The sequence below is a fragment of the Anarrhichthys ocellatus genome, unplaced genomic scaffold (assembly GCF_004355925.1).
Source record: "Anarrhichthys ocellatus isolate YVR2014 unplaced genomic scaffold, GSC_Weel_1.0 scaffold3, whole genome shotgun sequence".
Taxonomy (NCBI): Eukaryota; Metazoa; Chordata; class Actinopteri; order Perciformes; family Anarhichadidae; genus Anarrhichthys; species Anarrhichthys ocellatus.
The window spans coordinates 952,308-976,794 of record NW_022280033.1 but is presented as its reverse complement, the minus strand read 5'-3'; the positions used below and the strand labels follow the sequence as shown (position 1 = coordinate 976,794).

Genomic DNA, 24,487 nt, shown 5'->3' with positions numbered 1-24,487 from the left:
CTTACCTTCAATCAAGTAGTTTTGGTGGCCTAAGCTGTTCCTTCACTACAAAGGTGGCTGATCAGAAAAAGGTAAAAGGACATTTGTTACAGTTTTGAACGTCAGCGACAAAACAACCTTTTTGTCCTTCAGCTTGTGGAAATTATTGAGAGATACTAGACATCCACAACTGCTGCAATAAGGGAGGAGGATTCAAAGTAAATGTTGATTTTTGTCATGTTGATGATCGGCATGCTGCTCCCAGATGTGATGAAAATATTCTATGTAGAGTGGAGCTCAAACTGCAAATAACACGAGAGCGAGCAAACAGAGAGAGAGAGAGGAGAAAGAGAGAGAGAGGGAGAGAGGGAGAGAGGGAGAGAAGGAGAGAGGGATGGAAGTGAAAAAGAAAGACAGGACTGCTGTTGCCACAGGAGAGGTTTCATGTAAAAACACACACGCCGGCTTTCCTGTCCAATTCGCCAAATTACTGATGAACAACTCCCCCTGAAGAGAAGAGAAGGGGGGTGAGAAGGATGAAGTGTGTGTGTGTGTGTGGCGACAAGATCTCTCTGTCAGATACACTCTCATACGCACACACACACTCTCAGCCCTCTGAAATATTTACTAGCCTCATATGGGGAAATCTCTAAGGATTATCCCCAATAACCTGTTTAACTTAATCCTTATCTCAAACACATGAATAATAAATCTCCCCCCCTCCTCCAGCCCCCCACCTCCCCACTCTCCGTCTCTCCCTCTCTCCGAGGAGGACTGAAAAGTAACGCCTCTCTCACCTTCCTCTCCATCACCCTCCCTCCCTTCTACTCCCTCACACTCACTCCATCTGCTTCATGAACATGAGCCGGCTGCTTTCTCTGCCTCTCCGAGCGTCTTTGAGCTGTTCTGACATATGCGCTCCCTCTCTCAGCTTCTCAGCTTCTCTGCCTCTTTCCTTTTTTTCTGTCTTTCCACCAATCCCCATACCTCTCCATACCTCCATATCTCTCTCTCTCTCCCCCCCCCCCCCCCCCCTTCCAGGACAGGAAAAGGAGCAGTAGCAGGGTGCACCAGCGGAAACTGACCACAAAGACAGGGAGAGGAAGTGGGCAGTGACCTGTACGAGAGGGGACTGCGGTTTGGACAGCTGTGGTTCAACACTGGATGAGAAAACCACATCAGAGGCGACCAGAGGAAAAAAAGAGCCAAAGAGCCCCAGAACCTGTTAGAGGAAAAACCTCAACAACCTGGGCTATAAACACATTTTTTTAGCACAAAACTTTGAGAGAAAAACGAACAGAAGCAGAGTGATATCTCAGCGATTACCTCCTGAGTTAACTCTGGAGCTTTGTCTTTGGAACTCTGGGATTCATTCTCATTCAAGAGGAATCAACCCATACTTCATCATCACAGACTTATCTTGTTTTTATCTCGAAGAGGATTTTGTACAGAAACCTGGTGAGAAACCAAGCGGAGAGAGAAATCCCTGCCTGTTCAACAACACCTGCTGCTCTCTTTCAACATCAGAAAAAAAACCTGCACCGCACAGAAAGGAGAGAGCGTGGAAGACTCGTACTCCCTGTTGAGCATTCGACCACCTACCAGCCACTAATCTCTACTGCAACCTGCCTCATTAATAAAGTATAACCTCAGTTTGAGCTTGGGCTTACCAAAATAAAGGTCTGATTCTACTTGGCTTGGACCATCTGTCTGTGTGGTAAGTTTCCTTTTTTTTCTATTTTGAGAAACACTGATTGTGCAGGTGTGTTATGTGTGTGTAGATCATAAGTATGATAAATAGGTGCTGAACAATTATACGGATAGATACATCCAGAGCTTTCCAGTTCAGCAAATGAGAGTCTGAATTTGATAAAAAAAAAGCAGTGTAGAGCAGCAAATGTAACCCAGACCCTTTGAAAAAACACTCCAGGCTATACTTTCCCAGTCACTCCAGGGTGAAACGCTCATGAATACCGGTCAAACTGTCTCGAAGAAGGTACCGAAATAACTTGAAATAATGGCTGTTACCCCTTCAAGGATGTTGACATATGTCATGCCAATGATCTCGGACAGCTCCGTGGAGATTTGAATGCTGTAATTGAGCTCTGTTTCCCCCCCAGAGGGCTGGACTGTCATTCCTGGAGACAGACTGCTGCGACCATTAAGACGATACCGGATGATCTAGGACAGAGCAGCACATTTTAAAAGACAGAAAATATATCCACCGGGCGTTCATTTTGAAGAGTTCTGTCAACTTGATGTCAAGCTGGTGCGGCTATAAAGTATTGATGACGCCATTTAATATTTGCAAAGTGGTCGAGTGGTGTTATTTTGTCAGCTGGAGAGTTGCCTGCTGTACATGCAGAATCTGTTTAGTGCATAGAGGGGTTGACAAAATGATAAAAAATCTCAGCATTTGAGAGGGTATTCAGATCATTTCTGGTGCTGCGGTTATAACATGGCAAGCTGTTTCTGTTTTTCTGTCCACCCCTGTGTATGTGAGAATAGTTCCTCCTTAGTGATGCTTTCTTTGTGGATCTGGATCCATGGTCCCGAGTGACAGAGGTGATTTGATTTGGTTGTTATGTCGAAAGCCTTTGATGCAACTAAACCCAGTGGTCTAATTCCTGGAGAGGGAACTATCAGTGAAAATCCTTTGGGTGCCATCTGGGAGACCTCACCCTCACACATACACACACACACACACACGCACACACACACACACACACACACACACACACACATAAGATTCATGATTAGAGCCATTCATTCAGATATATGTCAGAGTGGTTGACAGGCTGTCCAGCTGTGGCGATGTTAGCGCAGCTGAAGTCGCTGATTGCAACTGAAAGACCCAGTTGGGGTTTTATTTTCAGTGACTGACCTGTATTCTGCACTTTACACAATATACCACACTTCACCTTGTATTTGAACATGTTTGAATTTAAATTATAATGTACTTGAACGTTTCCCTGATTGGTCCATAGCTCCGCGTCAGAATGTGAGGCTTTCAAATGTTGCAAACTGGCCTGATCGGAAATATTTTAAACGTTTTTTGTGATGTGCTGGTTGAACAAATGAGAAATAATCGTGTAACTACTTTAACAATATTTACATCATTTATAAGACAATTCGCTATGTGTTGTGTGGACAAGAAAAATCATATCCCCTCATCGTTGAGCTGCTTCAACATTTTCACTACTCGGATGTGCCGTGTTGGAAATGTTGCCTTCGGCAGAGTCAGGGGCTGACAGCTGAGCCAAAACCAATGTGGATAACACGCTAGGCTTTAAATTATTTTCAGATGGCTGTTGGTTATTACTGTCAGATTTAAAGCTGGCCCACATCATTCATAACAGTCTCGCTGTAATGAAATCTGATTCGTCTGATTGTGAAAGAAAATAGAATTAACTAGAAGGCTCTTGAACACCAATCAGAGCATGATAAAGTCTGTGACATGACAGTGTCAGTGAGGACACAGTGTGTGTGTGTGTGTGTGTGTGTGTGTGTGTGAGCGGTTCCTGGTGTGACTTGCTGGCAGACAGATTGTTAGAAGCTGCTTTGTGATTGAACATGTTTTAATCTCAACAACAGACACAGACACTGTTCAGCAGTCAACCATCACAGATTTGAAGCTGTGGAATCACCTCCTGTGCCACATAAGCCGTGTTTCCGTTCACACATTTGTTTTAAACGTGCATTTTGATGTATGCATTGGAAAAGCTGCGTGAAAACAAAAGCAACATTTGATTAACAAAAAACTCAGTTGCAAAAGTAAATTGTAAATTAAAACACCTTTGCCGAATAAATTCTGACGTAGCGAACATTCATTTCACATGACTGATTTGCTGTTTCTCAGATATTCTAATGCTTGTCTTCGTCTCAAGCATGAAACATGTCCAATACTAGCTGACATTAAAAAGAACAATTAAAAATGTTCCCACTTGAAACAAATTCCTGAAGACCACTCTCCATGTATCTCTTGTAGATGGCTAACCCTAACCCTATACCCTAACCCAAGGAGACCTTTTTGTTTTCAGTTCACAGCCTCTTCTCTTACGCTGTTCACAGGCAGATTAGCGTCATGCGTAGCCTACAGCGCCAACTTCTGACCAAGCTACGGTATAGCAGAGGTTATGCGCTTTAAAACCAGTTTATGGAAACACACCTAATTCACATTTCAAAAGTTTGCTCGAAATTCCAAATGAATGGAAAACCGTCTGTATACAAAAATAAACAAACTCCTGATTTTGAGGTGGGAAAAGGAGACTGAGGAAGGCCAAACTATGTCAAAGACATCATTTTGAGACAGATTTTTAAAGAATGTAATGAGATTTTTAAACTGTTGCTCCTCTGGTGCTCGTACAAGCTGAAGTGCTCACCAGAATTAGTCCTGATTATATAGTTTTCATACTAAGGTAGAAGGTACAGGTTCCTCCTCTGGGGAGCAGTTCGCAAATGTCAACCTGTTCAATTATGCAGCAGGCTATCTCGTGTGCAAAGTACACACTTTCATGTAAGGGTGGTGATAGAGAAAAAGGTCATGTGATCATCAAAGTCAACAGGGTTCATCCTCTGGGGACCACAAGTAGCCTGAACAAACTTCATGGCGATCCAGCCAGTCGTTATCTTTTTTTTTAAAAACGTTCATATTTTGATACAAGAGTGGCACATGAAGATTGTCCTAATTGGAAAAGGTTCATCCTCATTTGGTTATGGCAACCAAAGGATAGATAGATAATTTGCCCCGGGACAAAGTCCTCTGAACTCTTGACAGATTCATGCTTTAGACGAATCCAAAAACAAAAACATACAATCTTATCACGTGAAAGGCCAGAGGGGTCATTTTACTCCATTCAATCATGTGACGTCTTATTTACTTGGAGCCCTTTTATTTCAATCAAAGAGAAATCTGCATTTACGAGTTTTTATTTCTGTAAATCGACTTACATCAATACATTCATGCTCGTTGTCATTTTTCTGGCTCTATCATGGGAAGACGAGGTCCCCAATCTTCATTTCCGTCTACAAAACTCTGATTGACTCGGTTGTTTTCAAACACCAGACCTATTTCATTAGTTTGAATAGAGGTCTGGAATCTACACTCAAATTCTCATTATTTTGGTGTCGTTCTTTTGTTACTGGTGCGGATTCGGATGATGGGATGTCAGATGATGATATGAACCACTGATCCACCGCGCCACTCATATTGAAACGTCATATATAAATATTTATATGTAATAAATAATTACCTCCCTTGTCCTTAAGATTTGAAGACAGAGCTGAGTTGTATTTCTGTGGATGAACTTCGACGACCCCTTCGGCGACCGCCAGAACTATGAAGTCTTGTTGACTCGTTTCGTTGCTTTAGCCTTTGGTTGAGTGAAACTAGGTCAGACCTGTCTGCCAGTCACAAAACATCCCGGAGAATGACAACTGTATCTCAGCGTCTGTCTGTTTCTGCTCCTCCGTCACACTCACGCACACACTCCCTTTGCCTGCGGACAATGTACAGATGTAATTACAGATATTTCCTGGGTGTTATTTATTCTTCATACCTCTGAAAGATGCCTTTGATACATGATGCCATAAATAACTTTGTATAATCCTGAAGTAAGATTTGCATGCATGACACTTGCAGTTGAGTTGCATAAATAAAAATGACAGGTAGTAACAACTGTTTGAACAAAAATCAAAACTTTACGGGGACCCTTCTTGATCATCCTCAAGATTTTACAAGTCACAGTAAAGGATTTTTAAAAGTAAAAAGTTTAATTGCCACTAAAAAAAAAAGGTGTTAAATTGGTGTGTTTATCCTTCACACCATCTTCTAAGTTGTTAATCCGCTTTCAAGGTGAGGCAGAGTGAGTGACGAAAAAGAAAGAGGTGAAGAGGAAAAGGTGAGAAAAGAGAAAAAATGTGGAATGACAGACAGGAAACAGAAATAGATTGTGTGGAAAAAAACCAAGTTCAGTTTTCACTTTGAGTGACTCAACCGAAGAGAAGTGGAGACATTTAAGAGGAAAGAAACGATTGAGAAAATGAGACAGAAGACGAAAAGAGAGACGTGCCGTCAGCAGCTGAATACCAGGAAGGGTGTGTCCACTCACTAATCATGACCCCTCATTAACAGACCCCACGGCATTTCCCAGAAGGCATTGTGTTTACCCTTCCTGCTTCTGATAAAAGGGAAGGAGTAACTGAAAAAATGCCCTTTTAGGGAAAATGCCCCCAATGGATTTGTCATCACAGAAACAATTGTGTGTAGTAGGATGTTGTTCTATAAGTGTGAGTAAGACGTTTGATGTGATAGTCCAGCTGAGTCAAACTGTATATCAACTGTTCTTTGCGTAATACCAAAACACATATTTCTATAATGTCCCCAGACAGTTAAAACATTATCTAATATCCATCCAATGAAAATAATGTAATCATAGCAACCTAACATTGTATCACATGATGTTGAAGTCGTGTTTATTGAAGAGTCGGTATGAACGCGAACATTTTCTGAAAGCGATGTTAGCTGATGTTGTCAGCAATAGGGGAGGCCATGAAAGTTCATATTTTATATTATTTTATGTTATAAATATAGATATACAGTAATATTATAATTATTGTCGTATAGAGTTTTTCTTCGTAACTTTCGAATATGTCTGAGGAAAAACAAAATGTCCTCTGTCATTGTGCTTTGTTTTCACTAATGAGCCAAGAATATTGTGTACACGACTTCCCGTGTTGAAACCACAAGCTCACGAGCAGGCAGCAGTAGACACAATGTCAATTTCTTAGTGTCCAGTAGCAATAAGGAAATCCATACAGTTTATAGTTGAGTTATATGGACTTATACAGTCGTACGTCCAGTTGGATTACAAACAACAACAACAACAACAAAAGCCACACAACTAAAAACAAAGAGGTATCCAACTGGGACAACATGGGACAGACAACCCATGAAAATGTCAATTTAATGTACTGATCAAATCAGCACTGATGCATGAAACCAGTTTGCATTCTTGCATTTTAATTTTAAAACTTAGTTTGCTGAAAACATGTTAAAAAAGTTTGCCTCTCAATCTTTTCACAGCCCACAAGGCTTATTTACAAAGTCATTATTGGTCTAAACATCTGGATAGCAGATTCTGCTCGTTTGAATTTCTTTTCCTTGAGAGTCATTTCAGGTCTCCTGTCTTCATGTTTCTGGAAACCACTGCGTGAGAACATACATGTGCAGCTTTGTTTGTCCAGACCATGTTGAGAGGAAGGATATACGTGGTGACGCACAGTAAGAGATTAGCGTGGTGAGGAGAAGGACAAAGCCGGACACAGCCAGGAAACATGTTTGGTCTCAAACAGCAGCCAAGTGAATGTGTTTAGGTTAAGTAAAAGAATCACTCTGTTACCAAGAGAGCGTTTTAGAAAAGAAATAGACAAAAGTAAAAGCAGCATGAGAGTTTAACTTCACTGAACTAAACTAATAAAAACATGACATAAAAAGGAGATATAACAGCTGAATGAGCTCAAATACATGGCCGACACAGCGCGTGATAAAAGGAAGAAATGACCTTTAAAGATATTTCCGTTGGAGGAAGTATTCAGGGAGACCAACGACAGTTAACTGTAACATCCAACCAATTTGCCCTTTTCAAGAATATGATGCATCAGTTTTATTTATGTGAGAATTAATATTTTATCTATATGATACAAGTTTAATCAGAGATAAAAGGAGAACCCTATTTGCATTGCCCCTCTCATTCCTTACATCCTCATTTTCCTGTTGTGGTGATGGTTTAGACTCTTTTTGGTGGTGAAATAAGAAGTGCGCCTTATTCTCAGAGTCATAACTAACACAAATATCTGCTTTGAAATGATAGAAAGACACTTTCTAGGGATTCAGGCCTTTCCTCATATCCACCGTTTAGATGTTCCCTTCAGCATCGACAGTTGTCCAGTCAATACTTTCTTTGACACATTACTGAGGCTCAGAATATCACATCAATACGGCTGAATGAGAGTTTGCCTAAGGCACCAAAACACTGAACACCAGTGTGTTAGGTTCCTGAAGTGTTGTATATTAGAGAAGATAGATGTGATGGTGAGACAGAGACACACATCCACGTATTAGGAGCCCAGTGCGAACTGATAAATGGCATAAATTCGTCAAGTTAATTCAGTGTACAGAACAAGTATGTCTTGAAAAACGTAGTGAAGTTATTGAGTAAGAAGAAGAGGCGTGAGAAGGTTATTAGCAAGTGAGATTAAGACATTAGAAGGCTACTTTGTCAATAAATTTAGATTCAGTCGATATTTACAGGCGTTACACATACACTCACACTTCCATTCAGAGGTCCACAGTAAATTGCAATAAAAGATGCTCTTCTGTTTAATTAATTTAGTCTTGAAAGGAAACTAAACAAAGACAAAACACAAGAGGGAAAATAAAACCCCAACAAAGGGATGTGAACTAAAGACCAAAAACACTGTTGAGTCTTTGTTTGGGCTGATTTGTGGGGGAGCCGTGTGAAGAGGTCAGGGGAGGTCAGCAGAATACCAGATTAGGCCATTAGAGGGAGAAGACTTTGTGCCGGTATAATCCCCTCATCATAATCTCTCTTACTCCCTCCCTGCTGCTAATGGCTGGAAGACAATAAGATGCACTAATCTGTCTACGGGGACGGTGCAGGGCTGCTCTGAGATATCTACTGGAGTGCAGAGCACATATAGACTAAAATGTTTTGAAGATTACTTCCCTGGCATTTCTGCTTTATTAGATAGAGCCCAGTGGGGGGAGGCAGGGACCATGGGGGAGACAAAGTAGCAGAAAAGAGTGGGAGAGGCAGTGAGAAGGAATGAGAGGGAAAGCTTGAGTTTACTAGACTGCTGATTTTTGTATGCCTTATGCATTTTTATTTTGGTTAAATTGTGCTAAAATGGCCCGCAGGCACGAGCTGGTGATGCAAGGCAGTGAAACGTTTGCTAACTTGTAATCAATCAAAAGCCATTAATCAGATGAGGTGCAAGTTTGCTTTAGATTTTAGAAGTGATTTCACCAAATTTAAACTTCAATATGAAGCAGACGAATCTCGGGCTTGTCGGGTTGAATTTATAAAATGATGATGAATATATTTATTTATTTTTTTAGTTTTTTTGTTCTATTAATCTTATTTTCTTTGGTCTTTGGGCTTCATGTTTCTGCAATGACTTGCTGACATTTTATGTGGATGCATGTTTGTTTTTTTAGCTACTCCAGTCTTTGCACCATATGTCATTGCCCAATTCTATGTATGCAAGAATATTAAAGGGTTTCCAAGATTGTGGGGAAAAAATCCAGATGAGGAAACTTCTGTTATCAATTACTGGGTGGATTGTCATGACATGTTATCCAGAGGATGAATCCTATTGGCTTTGGTGATCCCCTGACTTTTCCTACAACGCCAACAGCAGGTTGCTTTGTCTCTAATGAGTGAATTGCCGTAAACTTTAAATGCAGACAGTCATGTTTTTGTGAACTTTGGTGATCCCCTCCAGTGCCGTCATAAGGGCAAAATGAAATTTGTCAAATACTTTGGTTGATCTCTTTGGATTCTTTTATAACCTCACAGCACCACCAATGTGGCTGTAGAGTCTTGTCTCTTTATTTCTTTGCATGGCGTTCAGACCAAAAATAGCCTCAAAAGAAATCATGGGTTGATGTAGATGTGAACTTTTTAAAAGGTAAGAAGACACAAGCCATGAATTTGAAGGCTTATCTGATGCCAAAACACTGCATAAAGGATTTTAAAACTACATTACTACAAATTCAAAGGTAAACAGTAGAATTACGTTGTTTATTTAATGAAGTAATCTACCAGGATTGTAGGCTGGCACTTTTTGTTTTCGCCAATGTCGTTGCCAGATGACGTTGCATTAAATCACAGCAAAAGTTGAGCCAGATTCACATTTTTTTTCGCCAAACAACAGCTTGCATTTGATTTGCCAAAGCCCACTATGCTGACACCTTTGTCCTTGTTGCTGATGTCTGGCATAAATGAATGTGCAAAACTGACTCCTCCTTCTCTCATGATCCTAGATTTGAATCCAGAACTGGTATCGGCAATAAAGCATTCACTGTGTTGCACCCAAACTCTCTTTTTATCCTGCAATTTGATGTGCTGTATTAAAGGGGAGCATAATAAAAACCGATCAGAAATTCAAAATGTCAAACAGTCCCTTCATGGTAAATGGCCTTTCCAATGGCTGATAAAGATGGACATCCTAAGTGGTTTTAATGTCAGCTCCTCTCTCCGTCTCTGTCTGTCTGTCTCTTTCTGTTTCTGTCTCTCCTTCATGCTACGCCAGTGGGTCAGAACCTAAAATGGGTCACAGGCCTATGTTTAATAGATCCCCATGCGACCACATTAGTGATATGCCTCAGCCCAGTTCCCATGATGGGGGGCTAAATGTTTCATTTAGGTCCCAGGCTGAAAAGGTTTAAGAGCCCTGGTCCTCAATGATAGCTAGACCTCGAGCTCAGCGGTGGCCTGTAAGGGGACCGCGAGTCCTTGGCCTTCACTCCGAGTCTCACCCTGGCACAGTGAAAGGGTCTGTCCACAGCTGATAAGTGGTTTTAATGTGATCTCCTCCCTCTTCTTTTTTGCTCCCTCTCTCCTCTCACATATTCCTTTCTGCATCCTCCCGTCACCCTTATTCGTTCTTTTACCCCTCTCTGCTCTCTTCTCTTTTCCCTCATCCCTCCCTATCACTTTCTGTCCTAGATGATGGCTTGGCTCCAGCTGTGGACTATGGGGCTTATGGCCATTATGTCCGTCTCTCTCGCTGTTGCGGGAGATTCTGGCCTTCCTGCGGTGGAAGGCAACTTTGAGATTGTGAAGAAAGAGTCCCATCCGGTCCTGATCAGGCAGAAGAGAGATTGGATCTGGAACTCTCTCTATGTGGAAGAGGAGAAACCTGCGCCCACCGCCTACAAGATAGGACAGGTAGGAAGATCCTCCTCGTGTTTCTGGTCTACTTCATATCTGCTTGAGTATTTTTTGTCATTACCATTCCGTCTTAATGCTGTAGCCAAGAATCTAGGGCAATAACTTGTTGCTAACCAGCTCTTTGATGAATATTTGATTGATTTTGCTAGAATACTCAGTTTATCTGTAGGAAATTTGCTGGAAGGGTGTTGATTTGAGTCGTCACTCCAGCTGGGGGAAAATTAAGAGACACTCAACTCACTTTTTCCTTTCGTAGCTGAAGTCGAGCCAGCAAGTGGAGGTGAAGAGCTTCAAAATCGAAGGTGAAGGAGCAAACACCATCTTCACTGTGGATCAAAAAGGAGACCTGTTTGTCACCAGATCTTTGGACCGAGAGGAGAAGAACGCGTACCATTTAACCGCCAGGATGTATGATGGGAACAACAAGTTGATAGAGGATTCTGGAGAGTTTGTTGTCCAGGTGACGGATCTCAACGACAACATCCCAGTTTTTCCCGGATCATATAATGGATCAATTACGGAGAGGTCCACGATAGGTGAGTAGTTACTGGCAAAAAAGATCATCAGCTGGTGATAACAGGTTGAACAGTTGCTCAATAGGTTTTTGTCAAATTGGGTTTATTTGTATCACCTTGCATATTTAAAATGAGTTTTATAGGCCCACAACATGAGTGTGTTCCTTCCCAGTCGCCAGGGAACAATGTTGGCATTGTGCATTTCTGCAAATCATGGATACGTTGAATGTGGACGTTTTTGAATTCGGTCAGATCAAGTGACGTCGTAGCTCTAGCAACCGTTATTGAAAGTTACGTGGTATAGTTACAAGTGTGAAAGTCGTCTCAAGGGTGGATGGGTCAAACAAACACAGGACTTTCACCCAGGGGACAGATTTTTGTGTCCCGTGTGAAACCAAGTCAATGTTGATTTAATGCTCGTTACATCACTTTATGTAAGAGAGCTACGCTGAGGACTGTTATTTATTCACGCAAGTTACAGTTGTTATCTGACATTGTTACGTTGATATTTATACACAAACCTAACCAATTGTTTCACGACATTAATCACGTTGCACTGTGCATTTCTGCAAACACAGGACTTTCACCCAGGAGGTCACTGTTTGTGTCCCAAGTGACACCAAAAAAGAGACACTGACTTTACACTTGTTGCGTAACAATACCTAAGAGAGTCCGCTACGACCGCTTGTTATTTTATTACGCTAGTTACACAAACCCTGATTTTTTTTCTTCTAACCTTAACCATGTAGTGCTGTTGATTGTTTCACAACGTTATACATGTGACATTGTGCATTTGAAGGATGATACTATGCTGATATAAAAAGAATAATGCCAACTATTGTTTTCTGGTGACTGGGTTGTTCGAAAACTCATTGCAGACCATGTGCCCACACCATAAATGAAGCAAATTCTTACTGGAAAAAAGTTTTTATTGCCACAAGTATTTGACATTTAACATCCAGGGATTTAATTTAATAATTAAAAATAGACTGAACTGTGAAAAGTGTGGGGACATAATTAAACAATAATGTCAACACCTGTCACAATCATTAGCACATCCTGCTGGGAAAAAAATGGCACATTAGTGACTGAAATAAAACAATCTTAGAACATAATCATGTTGTGTTAATCAACCAAAGAACATTTGGGTTGGACATTTTTGAAAAGCTGCATGATGCCTTATTGCTGATAACATTTTTCAACAATTCATGTTCTTTATCCAGGAACTAAAGTAGTTGAGGTGAGGGCAACCGACGCGGATGACCCCACCACTGCTAACGGAGAGCTCAGGTACTCTCTGACCCCACACGGAGAACTTTCTGCCTTCGAAATCGACAGCATCACAGGTAGGCTGGCTGCGCTGACGTCCGACATGATTGTTTCATCCTACAGCGGCATTGTCTTTTTCCTTAACAAGTTAATAGAGGCAGAGGTGTAGATGTTACAAACTATTTTTACTTGAATATGAGTCAGAGCTGACCTCAAAGATAACACCCTCTCCGTCTGTCTGTCTCTCTCACTGTCTCTCTGCAGGTGTGATCAGCTGCAAGATAAACACTCTGGACCGGGAAACCAAGAGCCAATTTGTAGTGGTGGTTAAAGCTCAGGACATGAGAGGAATGGCCTCTGGCAGCACATCCACCACCTCTGTCACCATCACCATCGCCGACATCAATGACAACATTGCTTCTTTCACCCGAAGTAAGAAATATTTCAGAAGGAAAGGTTCCAATCTGTTGTCCATCTGGACACAACACTTTGATCTTGATTTTAAGATCAGGGTTATTTATATGAACATATTTAGAGGAGCTATATTCACAGTGATGTCTGTTTTCTGTCTGCAGAGACGTATGAACTGCAAGTTCCGGAGGACCACAAGCTGAATGAGAAGATAGGCACTCTGGAGTTGGAGGACATGGATCAGATTCAGAACAAAGAGCCCATCTTCATCATTCCAAATGAAAATAGCAAAGTGTTTAGCATCGAACTCAGCAGCCCCAACAAGGATGGCAACCTCATGCTCAAACAGGTAGGAGGCGCATGTGGCAACAAATGAATAGACGATATCTTACGGCTAAAAACTTTTATTTTTTAGCATTCCTTGCTTTGGGTCAATTTGAGTCAATTTGGGTCAATTTTTTGTGGAAATACTGATTAATTTGGATCCCACAGGTTCCCACAGCCCTCTTAGATAGACTCCAGTAGCTCTTCACCTTTTTAAAAGATGTGATGGCTTCATTGTTTTTCTCTGTGAGACATGTGCATGCAAGTGTTTATGAACTTTATCTGTCCGCACCCAATCTCGCATACTACTGGAACCATCAGCCTGACTTTCTGTGCTCACATATGACTGTACGTAGGACCTCTTGTGTTTGCGGTGATTCACAATTTTAAAAAAAAGCTATTTCATTGACTAGCAAAACGGATTCCCGGCAAACGGCTAGGCTAAACAATAGCCTCACCTAGTCTGTTGTAGGCCACATGTTGACCAATGTCATGGCTCAAAAACTTACATTCATAGAAAAGTTTGGTCTCAATATGAACCAGAGCATCCACAGATTAAATCCATAACCAATATGTTATGATTCACTAAAGACAAGACAATAAATGTACTATACATTAGCATTAGCAATTTGTTATATTTAAACTTTCTCTGAAAGCCATGTACCCTTTGGCAACATGTAGGAGTAACCCTTGTAGAAGTAGAAGGTCCCCTACATTTTTTGGGGTTAATCTAAAATGAAATGAAAGTGGTTTAGGTAGTGTTACATACTCACACTTCCAGCCCCCAAAAACGGTGGGTTTAATGTTCATTTTATATTTTCATCTTTTTAGGTGTTGCTTTTAATTCCGAATGGTAGGAAACGAGCACAAACACAGATTTACATGACCGTATCACCAACATTATCAGCATCCGTGAGCTGAGCATAAGAATTAAGGCCACAGTGGCCTGAGAGGATTTCCATGACTTCAAGTATGCTAATGTTTCAATGGTAATGGTTTTCGGTCAAGACTCCCTAAACAAATGCAGGACATTGGACGAATAACACTAGAATTCAAACCCAACAGTGCTGGCCTCCTCCTGGTGAGGAGAGCTACTTATGCCTGCAGGAATTCTAGCAGGTTTACTTCACTGGATTGTGCTCCTCAGATAAAGTATTTGGGACATGGGAGAGCTGAATATGTATTCTAATGAACTGAGCTCTGTAATAGCACGGCCTGGAATCGAATCGCACCACAATCTTCTCTCTGCTCGACTCGCCCCTCAGCTCTGTAGCCCCTCTCATCTTTCTCACCGGCTGTGTTTACTCGTGCAGGGAGTAAGCCAGCTATCGTCCTCACTGCGGTTAAGGTCTTATTCTTGTTAAGCTGTTTACACATGCCTTTGATACCCTGCGACTGAGTATTCCTGTTACCATGAATAATCCAGTTAACAGAATATTCCTGCCTACCTGTGGTGTCCCATCCACAGATGAAAAAGTCCGCCAGAAACAACATTTAACCGAACAGTAGGCTATTGCTTATACAGGGCAAAGAAACGATAAGCAGAAATGTGACGGTAAGCAGAGCTTGCTGCCATATATCTGTTGACATGAAAGAGCATTCGTAACACTGTGCAAGTCTCAGTTCGTGCAGACTTTGAAGAAGTGAAAGGAATAAGGTGTTTTCATGCATGAAAACATGTTTAACATGGAGGGAAAATATGGCACTATGCTGTGTTTCTTAAATCCAGAGTTTGAGCTGAACCAGGTTGTGACATTTAGAGCCTTTTTACACCTGCAATCGACAGCTGTTTTTGGTGAACAGACGCAGGTGTGAATGCACTGGGGATGACGATGTGTGGTGCATTTGAGCAGCAAAAAAAGAGAAGTGCAAATGCACTTGTGTCCCCAGTCTAAAAATATGAGCAAGATATATGGAAATATACACTTTTGAGGAGGATTCAAAATGTGGAATGTCACTTCTTCTATGGATATTAAGTGTTTACTGAAGTAGTGAGACATTAAAGTTAAGGCTCATAAACATGACATTGATAAGGTTTACTGCATTTTGATAAGAGAACAGAGTCATTTAGGATTTCCAGGTGCATCAGATGTAGACACAAAAATGAGCCGAGACGGTTTCGAACCCTTTGGGAAACAAATAATCATCTTAGAAGTCCAGTGGAACTGCTCTTTTAAATACTGTAACTATTGACAGCATTAGTACAATAATAAAACATTGCTCAGTGTGCATATGTAGCCCCTTTGGCCCTCATCAACTCCTCAACACAACATTATTTGGCCATATAAACAAGGATGACAAGAGCTCCAAATATATGCTCAAAATGAAATCTAATTCTGATCTGATTAGTACTTATTCTTGACTTGCTGTGGACTGAATTCCCGGTTAACTCTTTCTCGGACTCTCAGGCTCTGGACTACGAGACGACGAGCAGCTACACTTTCACCGTCCAGGTGCGAGAAAACCTGAGAAACCTGCGTTTTCCTGCGGACAACACGGGCAGTGCTGTCACCACAGCCCAGGTAAATATCCAACAGGACGTATGTAGCCTCTAAGCCATCACCCTGCTTTTTATCAATGTGTGACAGTATGCATTGAAGAGACGAAGAACAAAAACTTTCATCCCAACAATTCCAGTCGATTTAAATCTTTTAATCTTGACCAGACGTGCAGAAATAACAAGCTGTCTTTCAACTGAATTCATTTGAAATTGACAGGTGAACATCAAGGTGTTGGATGTAGACGAGGCACCGCTCTTTTCGCTGCCCATCTACACATTCACCGTGGTGGAGGAATGTATTGTGAGCAACATAGGAACCGTCACAGCCAGAGATCCTGACAAAGCCAACAAGAGCATTCGGTACGATGCTGTGCAAAACAATAAAAAAATAAATAATGCAACTAATCCTGCGTATAACTGTTACCCTGATCTCTTGCTCTCTCTGGTTAGATACTCCATCTTAGACAAGGACTGTCCTATCAGTATCAACCAGTTCACCGGTCAGCTGTCCACCCTGAGGATGCTGGACAGAGAGCTAGAGGCCACACACATGTTTCAAGTTAAAGCGCAGGAGGAGCCAAGTGGTGCGTCACACACACACACACACACACACACACACACACACACACAGGAATTCAGTTTATTAATCCTGTTTCTTTTTAACAAAAGAGCCTCAGATAAATAATCGAATCCATGTGTTTTCTCCAACAACGGTAATGTGCAAACAGGGAAGGAGTTAGAAAGGCCAATAAAAGACAGCGTGTTCTCTCATTGTTCACTGAGCAGCTCCTCTGGATTTATCGAGGGATGGAAGTCTAATGCATTAACAGGGATTTTCTTTATAGATTTAACACATTGCATCAACACCTGGTCGACCCACACGGGAAGGAGCGAGAAAGCAGGAAAAAATCACATTAGTGGGTCTCTTTGTTCACTTGCAGCCTCCAAAACCAAACTATATATTTTTAGACCGGCAATGAATGAAATCTAGAGATCTATTTTAGAGGCTTGTCACGATGTTTAAGGAACACAATGGTCCCCTGAGCTTGACAAGGTCCTCGATATATACAGTACATGTGCTGTACTAAAGATAGTTTTAAAATCTCTGAACAAGAGGCAGGAAAGAGACCCACACATTTATCAAAAGACCAACACTGAAAGCGTCAGTGATGTAAAATAAGTGTAAAAGCTGCTTTAATGTGACAAAAAACAACAACTGCCAAACAAAAAGATCACGAATAGAAATCCTTTCAGGCACTTGACCTTAATCGGCTCTATCAAAGGCAGAGATACACAAACCTGATCAGCTCCATACTGTCACATCAGCCCGCTAAGGTAGATGACAAACAAGCTGTGGGAAGTGAGCCGTGTAAGACAACAACAGTAAGAAAGTACGACATTAAATAAACAAAAACGTTGATAAAATATGGAGAATTTGTAAAAATGCTTTGTAGTAATTGATTTTACTTATGACCACCTTTGTGATATTTTTAAAAAGATTAAGAATTGATTGTTTGGAATGTAATTGTTTCTCCTGTTGGCCCACCTGTGTTCTTCAATCTCTCTTCTAACCGGATGATTTATTTTCTCTCCACATTGAGGACCACATCAGCATTAAATAAGATTACGTTACATCACGAGAGTTACATGTAAGGGTTTCTTTTCATCCTCCAGCAAACGTTTGCTCTAAAGAAACCCTGCAGGCAGCTCACAGATATGTCTGTTTCCACCGTCAGCACATTGTGAGACACGATATGATGATGAAAATGTAATGACGTGATTATCCAGGCCACAATAATTCACAAAAGTAGTCAGATAATCATAAAAAAAGTGCTTCAAACTCTTAAAAATTGCACTAAAATCACTTTCCCTTACTTTTAGTTATTAAGAAACAAATATTTATATTGCATCAAAGATGGGACACACAACTTTCTATAGTGAACATCCTTTTTAGTGGGAAAAACAAACGATCATAAATAAAGTAATCATGAATAAATAAATAGGTTTTCCAGCCATCAACTTATTGTGTGTTTTTAATCTTTAACATCGTCGCACACAAAACTAATCACGTGCTGCCGTCTGTCCTCTGCAGGTTTGGAGTCATTTGTGAAAGTCAACATTATAGTTCAGGACATCAATGACAACACGCCTGAACTGACTGTGGATGAGATCTTCGTATGTGAGAACGACCTCACGGACACGGTGAGAAAAACACAGTATTTACAGCAGGTTGTCTTTATTTTAGTAGATATTGACAGTAACTTTATTGGGTTTGGACTTCATGAATACCCGACCTTCAGTTGTATTTTGTAAAACAGGAAGTTCACTAATATCTGTGTCACAACCCGAAGACCAGGGTGGCAGAAAAATAGACGTATTACAGTCCAGTTGCCAGGAAAGAATGTTGGCATTGTACGTTTCTGCAAGGCACAGATACATTGAATGTGAACGTTTTTGCATTCGGTCAGAGCAAGAAATGCAGTATAAAGACAGTTATTGAAGGTTATGTGGTATAATAACATGTACTAAGGCCAAGAAAGTCCAGTCACAACCTTTGAAAGATGGGCAAATGTAATATGTCAACCCTATGTGCATTGCATTTTAGTAACTGGGATAATTTCCCAAACAATATGTGCTGCAGACAGTTAGACTGCACTGGGTATAAACAAGTTTGTATACAGGATGAATTAATGTTTCTGTTTTTCCTCAGGTGATAGGAACCTTGCGAGCCTCAGATAAAGACGACCAGCCGGCATCCTTCGGTTTCAGCCTGGCCAGTGAGAGCTCCAACTTCTCCATCAAAGACTATGGCAGTAAGTCTTTGTGTGCACCGAGCATATATTTACCTTTATATTTCTTGCTCTCAAGAAGAGCCGGCCTTGGCACTTGTTGCTATGCGACAATGGGAACTCCATTTGAGGCTCAGTGCTTTGTTGCTTAAAGTTAAAAATTATTTTAACTTCTCAAAGCGTGTTTTGGTTCTCCCAGCCAGACGGGGGATTTAGAAAGCCTGTCTGGGACCGTAAGTGCTGTCTAGAATGCACAACAGCAAATATTGAAAATAATGAGAGCAAGTGGCTCGGTGGAGCTGAAGATGTATTCTAAACTCATCCCAGCTCAGGATGTTAAAGGAACATGCCACACACAAGGCTACTGTGGTGCTTTCTTTCAATAAAACCGTGGAGAGTAGAGGAAAAACTGCACCAACAGGCCGAGCCTTGTGCATGAGAGAATGCACATTTTGATATGTGTTTATTGTTTTGATAGATTTAGGGCTTTACAAAAATGTTCTAAGACATAACAAAAGCTTATTTACTAAACAATGGTGGCGCTAGAAGAAAAATCTCCGCAGTCAGAAGGATAGATCACGTGTTCATACAAAATCCCCAATCGATCTGGTAGGTATTGAAATATTTCATTGTGAATTGTGCACGATATGAAACGTCAGAGGATCACCAAAGTCTTGGTGTTTCATCTTCTGGGCACCGTGGATATCTGTGCCGAGTTTCAAAAATATGATTATTTCAATACGGATCCAAGCAGTAGACTGACTTTTATTATTCTATATGCTATGGTGTTTAAAAAGAATGGTGGCCAACCTGCATCACATTATCTTTTCTTCAACCTAACAAAGTAGTTTTGTTGCTGAAACCTAACGAAGGAAATTTATTTTGAAAGGACTGTATGTTCTGTATGTAACAAGTCGAAACAAGTTGCTGGCTTTCGTAGGAAAACGCACACAAAATGAGAAGGAATTTTTTCACAAGACACCAACACGAACCGCTGTATGAGGATACGTTGAGTTACATATATTTCTGTTTGTCAGCTGTATTCTTGGCCTCTTTGCTGGCTCCATCATACTCAACATAAAAACAGAGCTTTCTGTTACCAAAAGATTACTCTAAATTCAAAGCAGCGTCTACAATCAGTAGATCCGCTGCCATTTGGGAGTGAAAATGTGTAGATATAAATATGCAAGTTAGAAAATGTCAGATCGAATAAACAGACTGTGACACGGATGATGGTGTGAAACCCTGACGGAGGCATTTGCTTTGATCCAGACATTGATATTTAGGCAAAGGTTGGTGCTCTGTTGCGTCAGACATCCAAAGCCTATTTGGGTTATTCAGCTTAGGACACAAAATGGCACAAGTAAAACAGTTTTCATCATTTTTGATCATCACGTAGCGTTATAAAACATGAAAGCCGGAGGAAAAGAGTTACCAACTGTTCGAGTCAAATATTAAAAGTCTGAATAGATGAAAGCCTTAGGTAGTCAGATGAAAGATTTAGGTGAAGTGTTACTATTTAATTTAAGTGAAACTTGAAACGCACTGAAAGGAAGATAAACAGAGGTATGAACTCATCCATTTCCTCTCTGCTCGTGCCTGGAGGGGTTGACATGTTGAACTGATGGAGAAGGAGGAAGAGGGAGATGGAGGAGAGCAAAAGGAAAGACAGATGAGGCAGAGGTGGAAGAAAAAGATGAAAGGAAGCGAGACGGAGAGATCGGGATTAAGGGAGACGGGTAACATTAAAGTGAGACCGTGTTAAAATGCAGGCAAATATAAAAGGAGAGAGAATGATGAAGAGCGATGAACAAGAGAATAGAGTTAGGAAAAGAGAGAGGAGAGAAAATGAGAATGAGTTGGAGTAGAATGAGATAAAATAATAGAAAGGAGAGAGGAGATGAGGACATGATGAAAGTAGGAAACTTCATTAAATGAAAGGAGAGAAAGAAACAGAGGAGAGAAAGATAACACCAGGCGGCAACCTCCGGTTCTAATGAGTGAAGCCATTCAGAAGTGTCTTCAAACCTGCATTCTCTCTGCTGACCACCAGGGGGCGACTCCTCTAGTTGTATAGAAGTCTATGAGAAAATGACTCTACTTCTCTCTTGATTTATTACCTCAGTAAACATTGTAAACATGAGTTTATGGTCTCAATCTCTAGTTTCAAGTCTTCTTCAATACAGCATGATGTTCATTTAGTACATTATGGTCCATTTAGAGTCAAACAGACCATAAAGCAGGGGATAGTACTCCACTTCTTATATACTGACTATGGATAATAGAGATATTGATAAACGAGAAGGGGGAAGTGAACTAGGAAGAAGGAGGGACAGAAAGTCAACAGCCGAAAAGGAGACAGATAGTTTGATAAGTGCTGGTTGTTCGTGTGAACCTCTGTTCTCCCCTGTGCCTCCAAGAAACATCTGACAGCACCTCACCTCACACCACTTAACACACACACACACATGCAACAAGAGCTGCAAAGTGAAGGCTTTTAAAATATTCATCCACTACCAGCTCTTTAAAACTTGCTTTCATTACTCGGGACCCTGAAAGACACAACAGTCGGTGTAGCTGCACAGCGAAGTGACAAGTGACTCCGTGTTCAGACCACAGAGCCACAGCGAGCTCAGTGCATTAATAGACAAGACAGAGGAGGAGATGAGGAGAGACTAATGGGATGCGGGAAGAGAGAGATGGAGAGAACAAACAAAAGATGTAGAGAGGACAGTGGGAAATATAGAGAAATCCAGAGGGACGGATTCAAACAAAGAAGGAGCGGGAGACGAGACGGGGAAGAGGGACGAGATGAAGGGAGGACAGAAGCTGTTTTCATCTTTTATTCAGTTAGTTAAGGCTTCTTCTGTACGCATGTCCTCCCACACACACCGTCAGCAACTGCATGTTGTCTTGGAGACAACAATGGAAACTTGATCACAGTGAGGTGTCTGTATAGATAGTTTTTTGAGAGTCAGACATGTTGAACTTTCAGTAAACGGGTCAGTTTACTTTATCTCCCGTAAAATCCTTCCATGCAAATAGTTTGAGAACTGGATTTGAGGAATCCATCTGTGCGATGTGGGAAGTTTTTTGTGCCGTAGACGACATAGCTAATGAGATGACTGGCAGTCAGCTATTGTGGCCGTGATTTTGACTGACTAGTATGTTTCCAGCCAACCCGGTCTTACCAAATGGCGTCACACCAATTTCTTAAGGCATTTTGGGATGTCGGTGGAGTCAGAGCTCATATTAAAAATCTCTCAGAAGGGATGAAATTATTGAGCCAAGTGATTTCCCTTCTTTCACAAGACAGATATAATTCAAACTCAAAGTCCAATATGTGCACATGTCAGCAACACCCAGGTTGTTTTTATTCAAACCAGAGCTATTTCTCTGTCTGAAAGTTCAGCAGAGTGCGTCTTGGTATGTTTGAGTGTTCGCAAGGGTCTTTCCTGCCATTGTGTTTCTGAAATTCCTCCAGTGGTGGGACATTGTGGAGAAAGGCTCTCCCCGTCGTCTCAGCAGGAAACTTCTGCCTGCCGGGGGTTTGAGTAATGGCTGTATTGTTGGTCAGGCCTGCAGGGAAGATGTAGCTCTGTTCTGCTCAACATGTTCGCTTCTCTATAATTTCTATTCTTTTTTTTGTTTTGTTCTATTCCCTGTTGGTGCTTTTTGACTTTACGCTCATTGTGTATTTTGAGAAACCCTTTTTGTCTGGCCACCAATTAACCACATTATATTCAAATGATTAGGGGCCATATTGTTTACATTGTCAACAATATTCCCCTCTGTAAATGAGATAACAGTCTGTCGAGAATTTAAAAAATGTTTGGCCTCATGTAGGCCACTATTTCAGGTTTTTTAAGATGCTGCCATTAGCTATAATCCTAAATGACTAAAATCCTAAATGCACGAAACTGACAAGATAATCACAAACGATCTGTCTGCCTTCATGTGACGACTCTCTTCTTCTTCTTATATCTTGCAACAGACGCTCGCTGTATAAATAGACTTTAAAGACTATATACAAGGCAGGTGAACATTAGATCCGCTTCAGTGAGACAAAGTGATGACTCAGACAAATTAGACATGGATTTTGCAGGAAAGGAAAAGGGTAAATTTGTGTTGAGGTGTCATTTTGTACACTCACCGTGTGTATTTATATGCTTCTTTCTAAAAGACAGCACAGCAGACATCACGGTGAAACAGGGGCCGTTCAGCCTGGATGACCCCAAGGATTACAACGTGGATGTGAGCATCAGTGACGGAGGGCAGCCCGTCCAGACCAGCATCACCAAGCTGGCAATCAAGGTCTGTTTGTGTGTTTTTGTACAGGCTGTTCTCATCCACTGTTCCTATTTATACCTCGGAAAAGTAATACCCTGGTAATACTGAGTCAAGACATGCAGAGCTGCCTCTAAGGAAGTCAGATGATATAGTCAAACACCGGACTGGAGACTGCAGTTTCTGTCCTGTGTGAAACCTTCGTTTGTAACATAGCCTACGTGTTTGAACCTAAACCACAATCTTTTTCTAAACCTAACCAAGTAGTTTTGAGTTTGTTGTACATTCTTTATTTAGGCAAAAGGCAAGGTTGGTAAACTTGAGAAACTTGCAAAAGTATGATAGATTTCCCAAAATATTATCTGACAGAAAAACAGGTCCAATGTTGCCAACTCTTTTCCAACGCACGTAGCTAGCGGCACAAGCTCCAAAAAATATGCTGAATCAAGCAAGACAGTCGCCAAATCGGTAACACTGACAACTCTTTCCTTTAGGCCTCTCTCCAAAGCCACTCCCCTAAAATGATCATCTTTAGACAGGCAGGTAGACAGACCGTTCAATCATTACATTCAGGTCGAATGAAACCTGTTACCTTGATTTATTTTGTTGTCAGAGCATTTGATTAATTCATTGCTGTCAGGATCTAATGAGAAGTTCAACAAAAATATTGAAAATGTTTTTGAAGAAGATTACCAACCCTGCCTTTAAATACTGTGAAACTCTGAATTTCTCCTCACATGCAGTGTATAGCTTAGATTTCACTAATGCAGTTACTGATTGATTGTCCTGTCTGTTGTAGTCGTGTCGGTGTGATGCCAGGCGGATTCCTACGCAGTGCAAAGCTGGCGCTCGGAGGATGGGAGTGAGCGTTCACGCCCTGATAGCCATTCTGCTCTGCATACTGACCATACTCGGTAAGTTTACATTTCTTTTCCTTTCTTCTCTTCCTCGCTTTGCTCCTCCCTTTTCTCCTCGCTCGTTGCTCAGATTGTCTGCACAGCTCTTCTCAGAGATCATCTGTCAGGGCTGTGGAGATAATCCTTTTTTCTTAATATTTCTAAGAGTGCCTGAAGAAACTTTCTTTTTCCGGTGACCATTGTTTCATCTTCAAGAGCACCTTGAAGGCCAACTCTAACAATTCCACACATCAAAGTCTTTTACTGCATATGTGAAAAAAGTTGAATAAACTTTTTGTGACTCCAAAAAGAGGTGTGCTGAAGCTAGTGTATTGCCTCAAGTGATGTCACTTGAGTCCACGTCAGTTGGAGTTAAAGACTAAGTTTGGAAATAAATAAAAAATTCAAAGTAGATTAGTTAAAAAGAAGTGAGCTCACCAGACCTCCTCATCTCTTCTTGAGGCTATATGCTACATTAGCCGCTACCAGCAGAACACACCTGAATCTTCAAAAGACCTGTAAGTGGTCAAGTTGCATTGTG

General features: G+C 41.1%; 1 protein-coding gene across 1 annotated transcript in view; it reads left to right on the top strand.

Moving 5' to 3' along the window:
* The first annotated feature begins 831 nt into the window (after positions 1 to 831).
* cdh5 (cadherin 5) overlaps positions 832 to 24,487 on the top strand; it is a 33,242-nt gene continuing 9,586 nt past the window's right edge. Inside the window, exons 1-13 of the mRNA XM_031876376.1 lie at positions 832 to 1,696; positions 10,731 to 10,952; positions 11,212 to 11,491; positions 12,694 to 12,816; positions 13,004 to 13,171; positions 13,315 to 13,499; positions 15,883 to 15,996; positions 16,192 to 16,334; positions 16,425 to 16,558; positions 18,067 to 18,176; positions 18,685 to 18,787; positions 22,947 to 23,077; positions 23,850 to 23,964. Coding sequence (XP_031732236.1) covers positions 10,731 to 10,952; positions 11,212 to 11,491; positions 12,694 to 12,816; positions 13,004 to 13,171; positions 13,315 to 13,499; positions 15,883 to 15,996; positions 16,192 to 16,334; positions 16,425 to 16,558; positions 18,067 to 18,176; positions 18,685 to 18,787; positions 22,947 to 23,077; positions 23,850 to 23,964 — 1,828 coding nt within the window. The 5' untranslated portion in view covers positions 832 to 1,696. The remainder of the gene's footprint in view (positions 1,697 to 10,730; positions 10,953 to 11,211; positions 11,492 to 12,693; positions 12,817 to 13,003; positions 13,172 to 13,314; positions 13,500 to 15,882; positions 15,997 to 16,191; positions 16,335 to 16,424; positions 16,559 to 18,066; positions 18,177 to 18,684; positions 18,788 to 22,946; positions 23,078 to 23,849; positions 23,965 to 24,487) is intronic.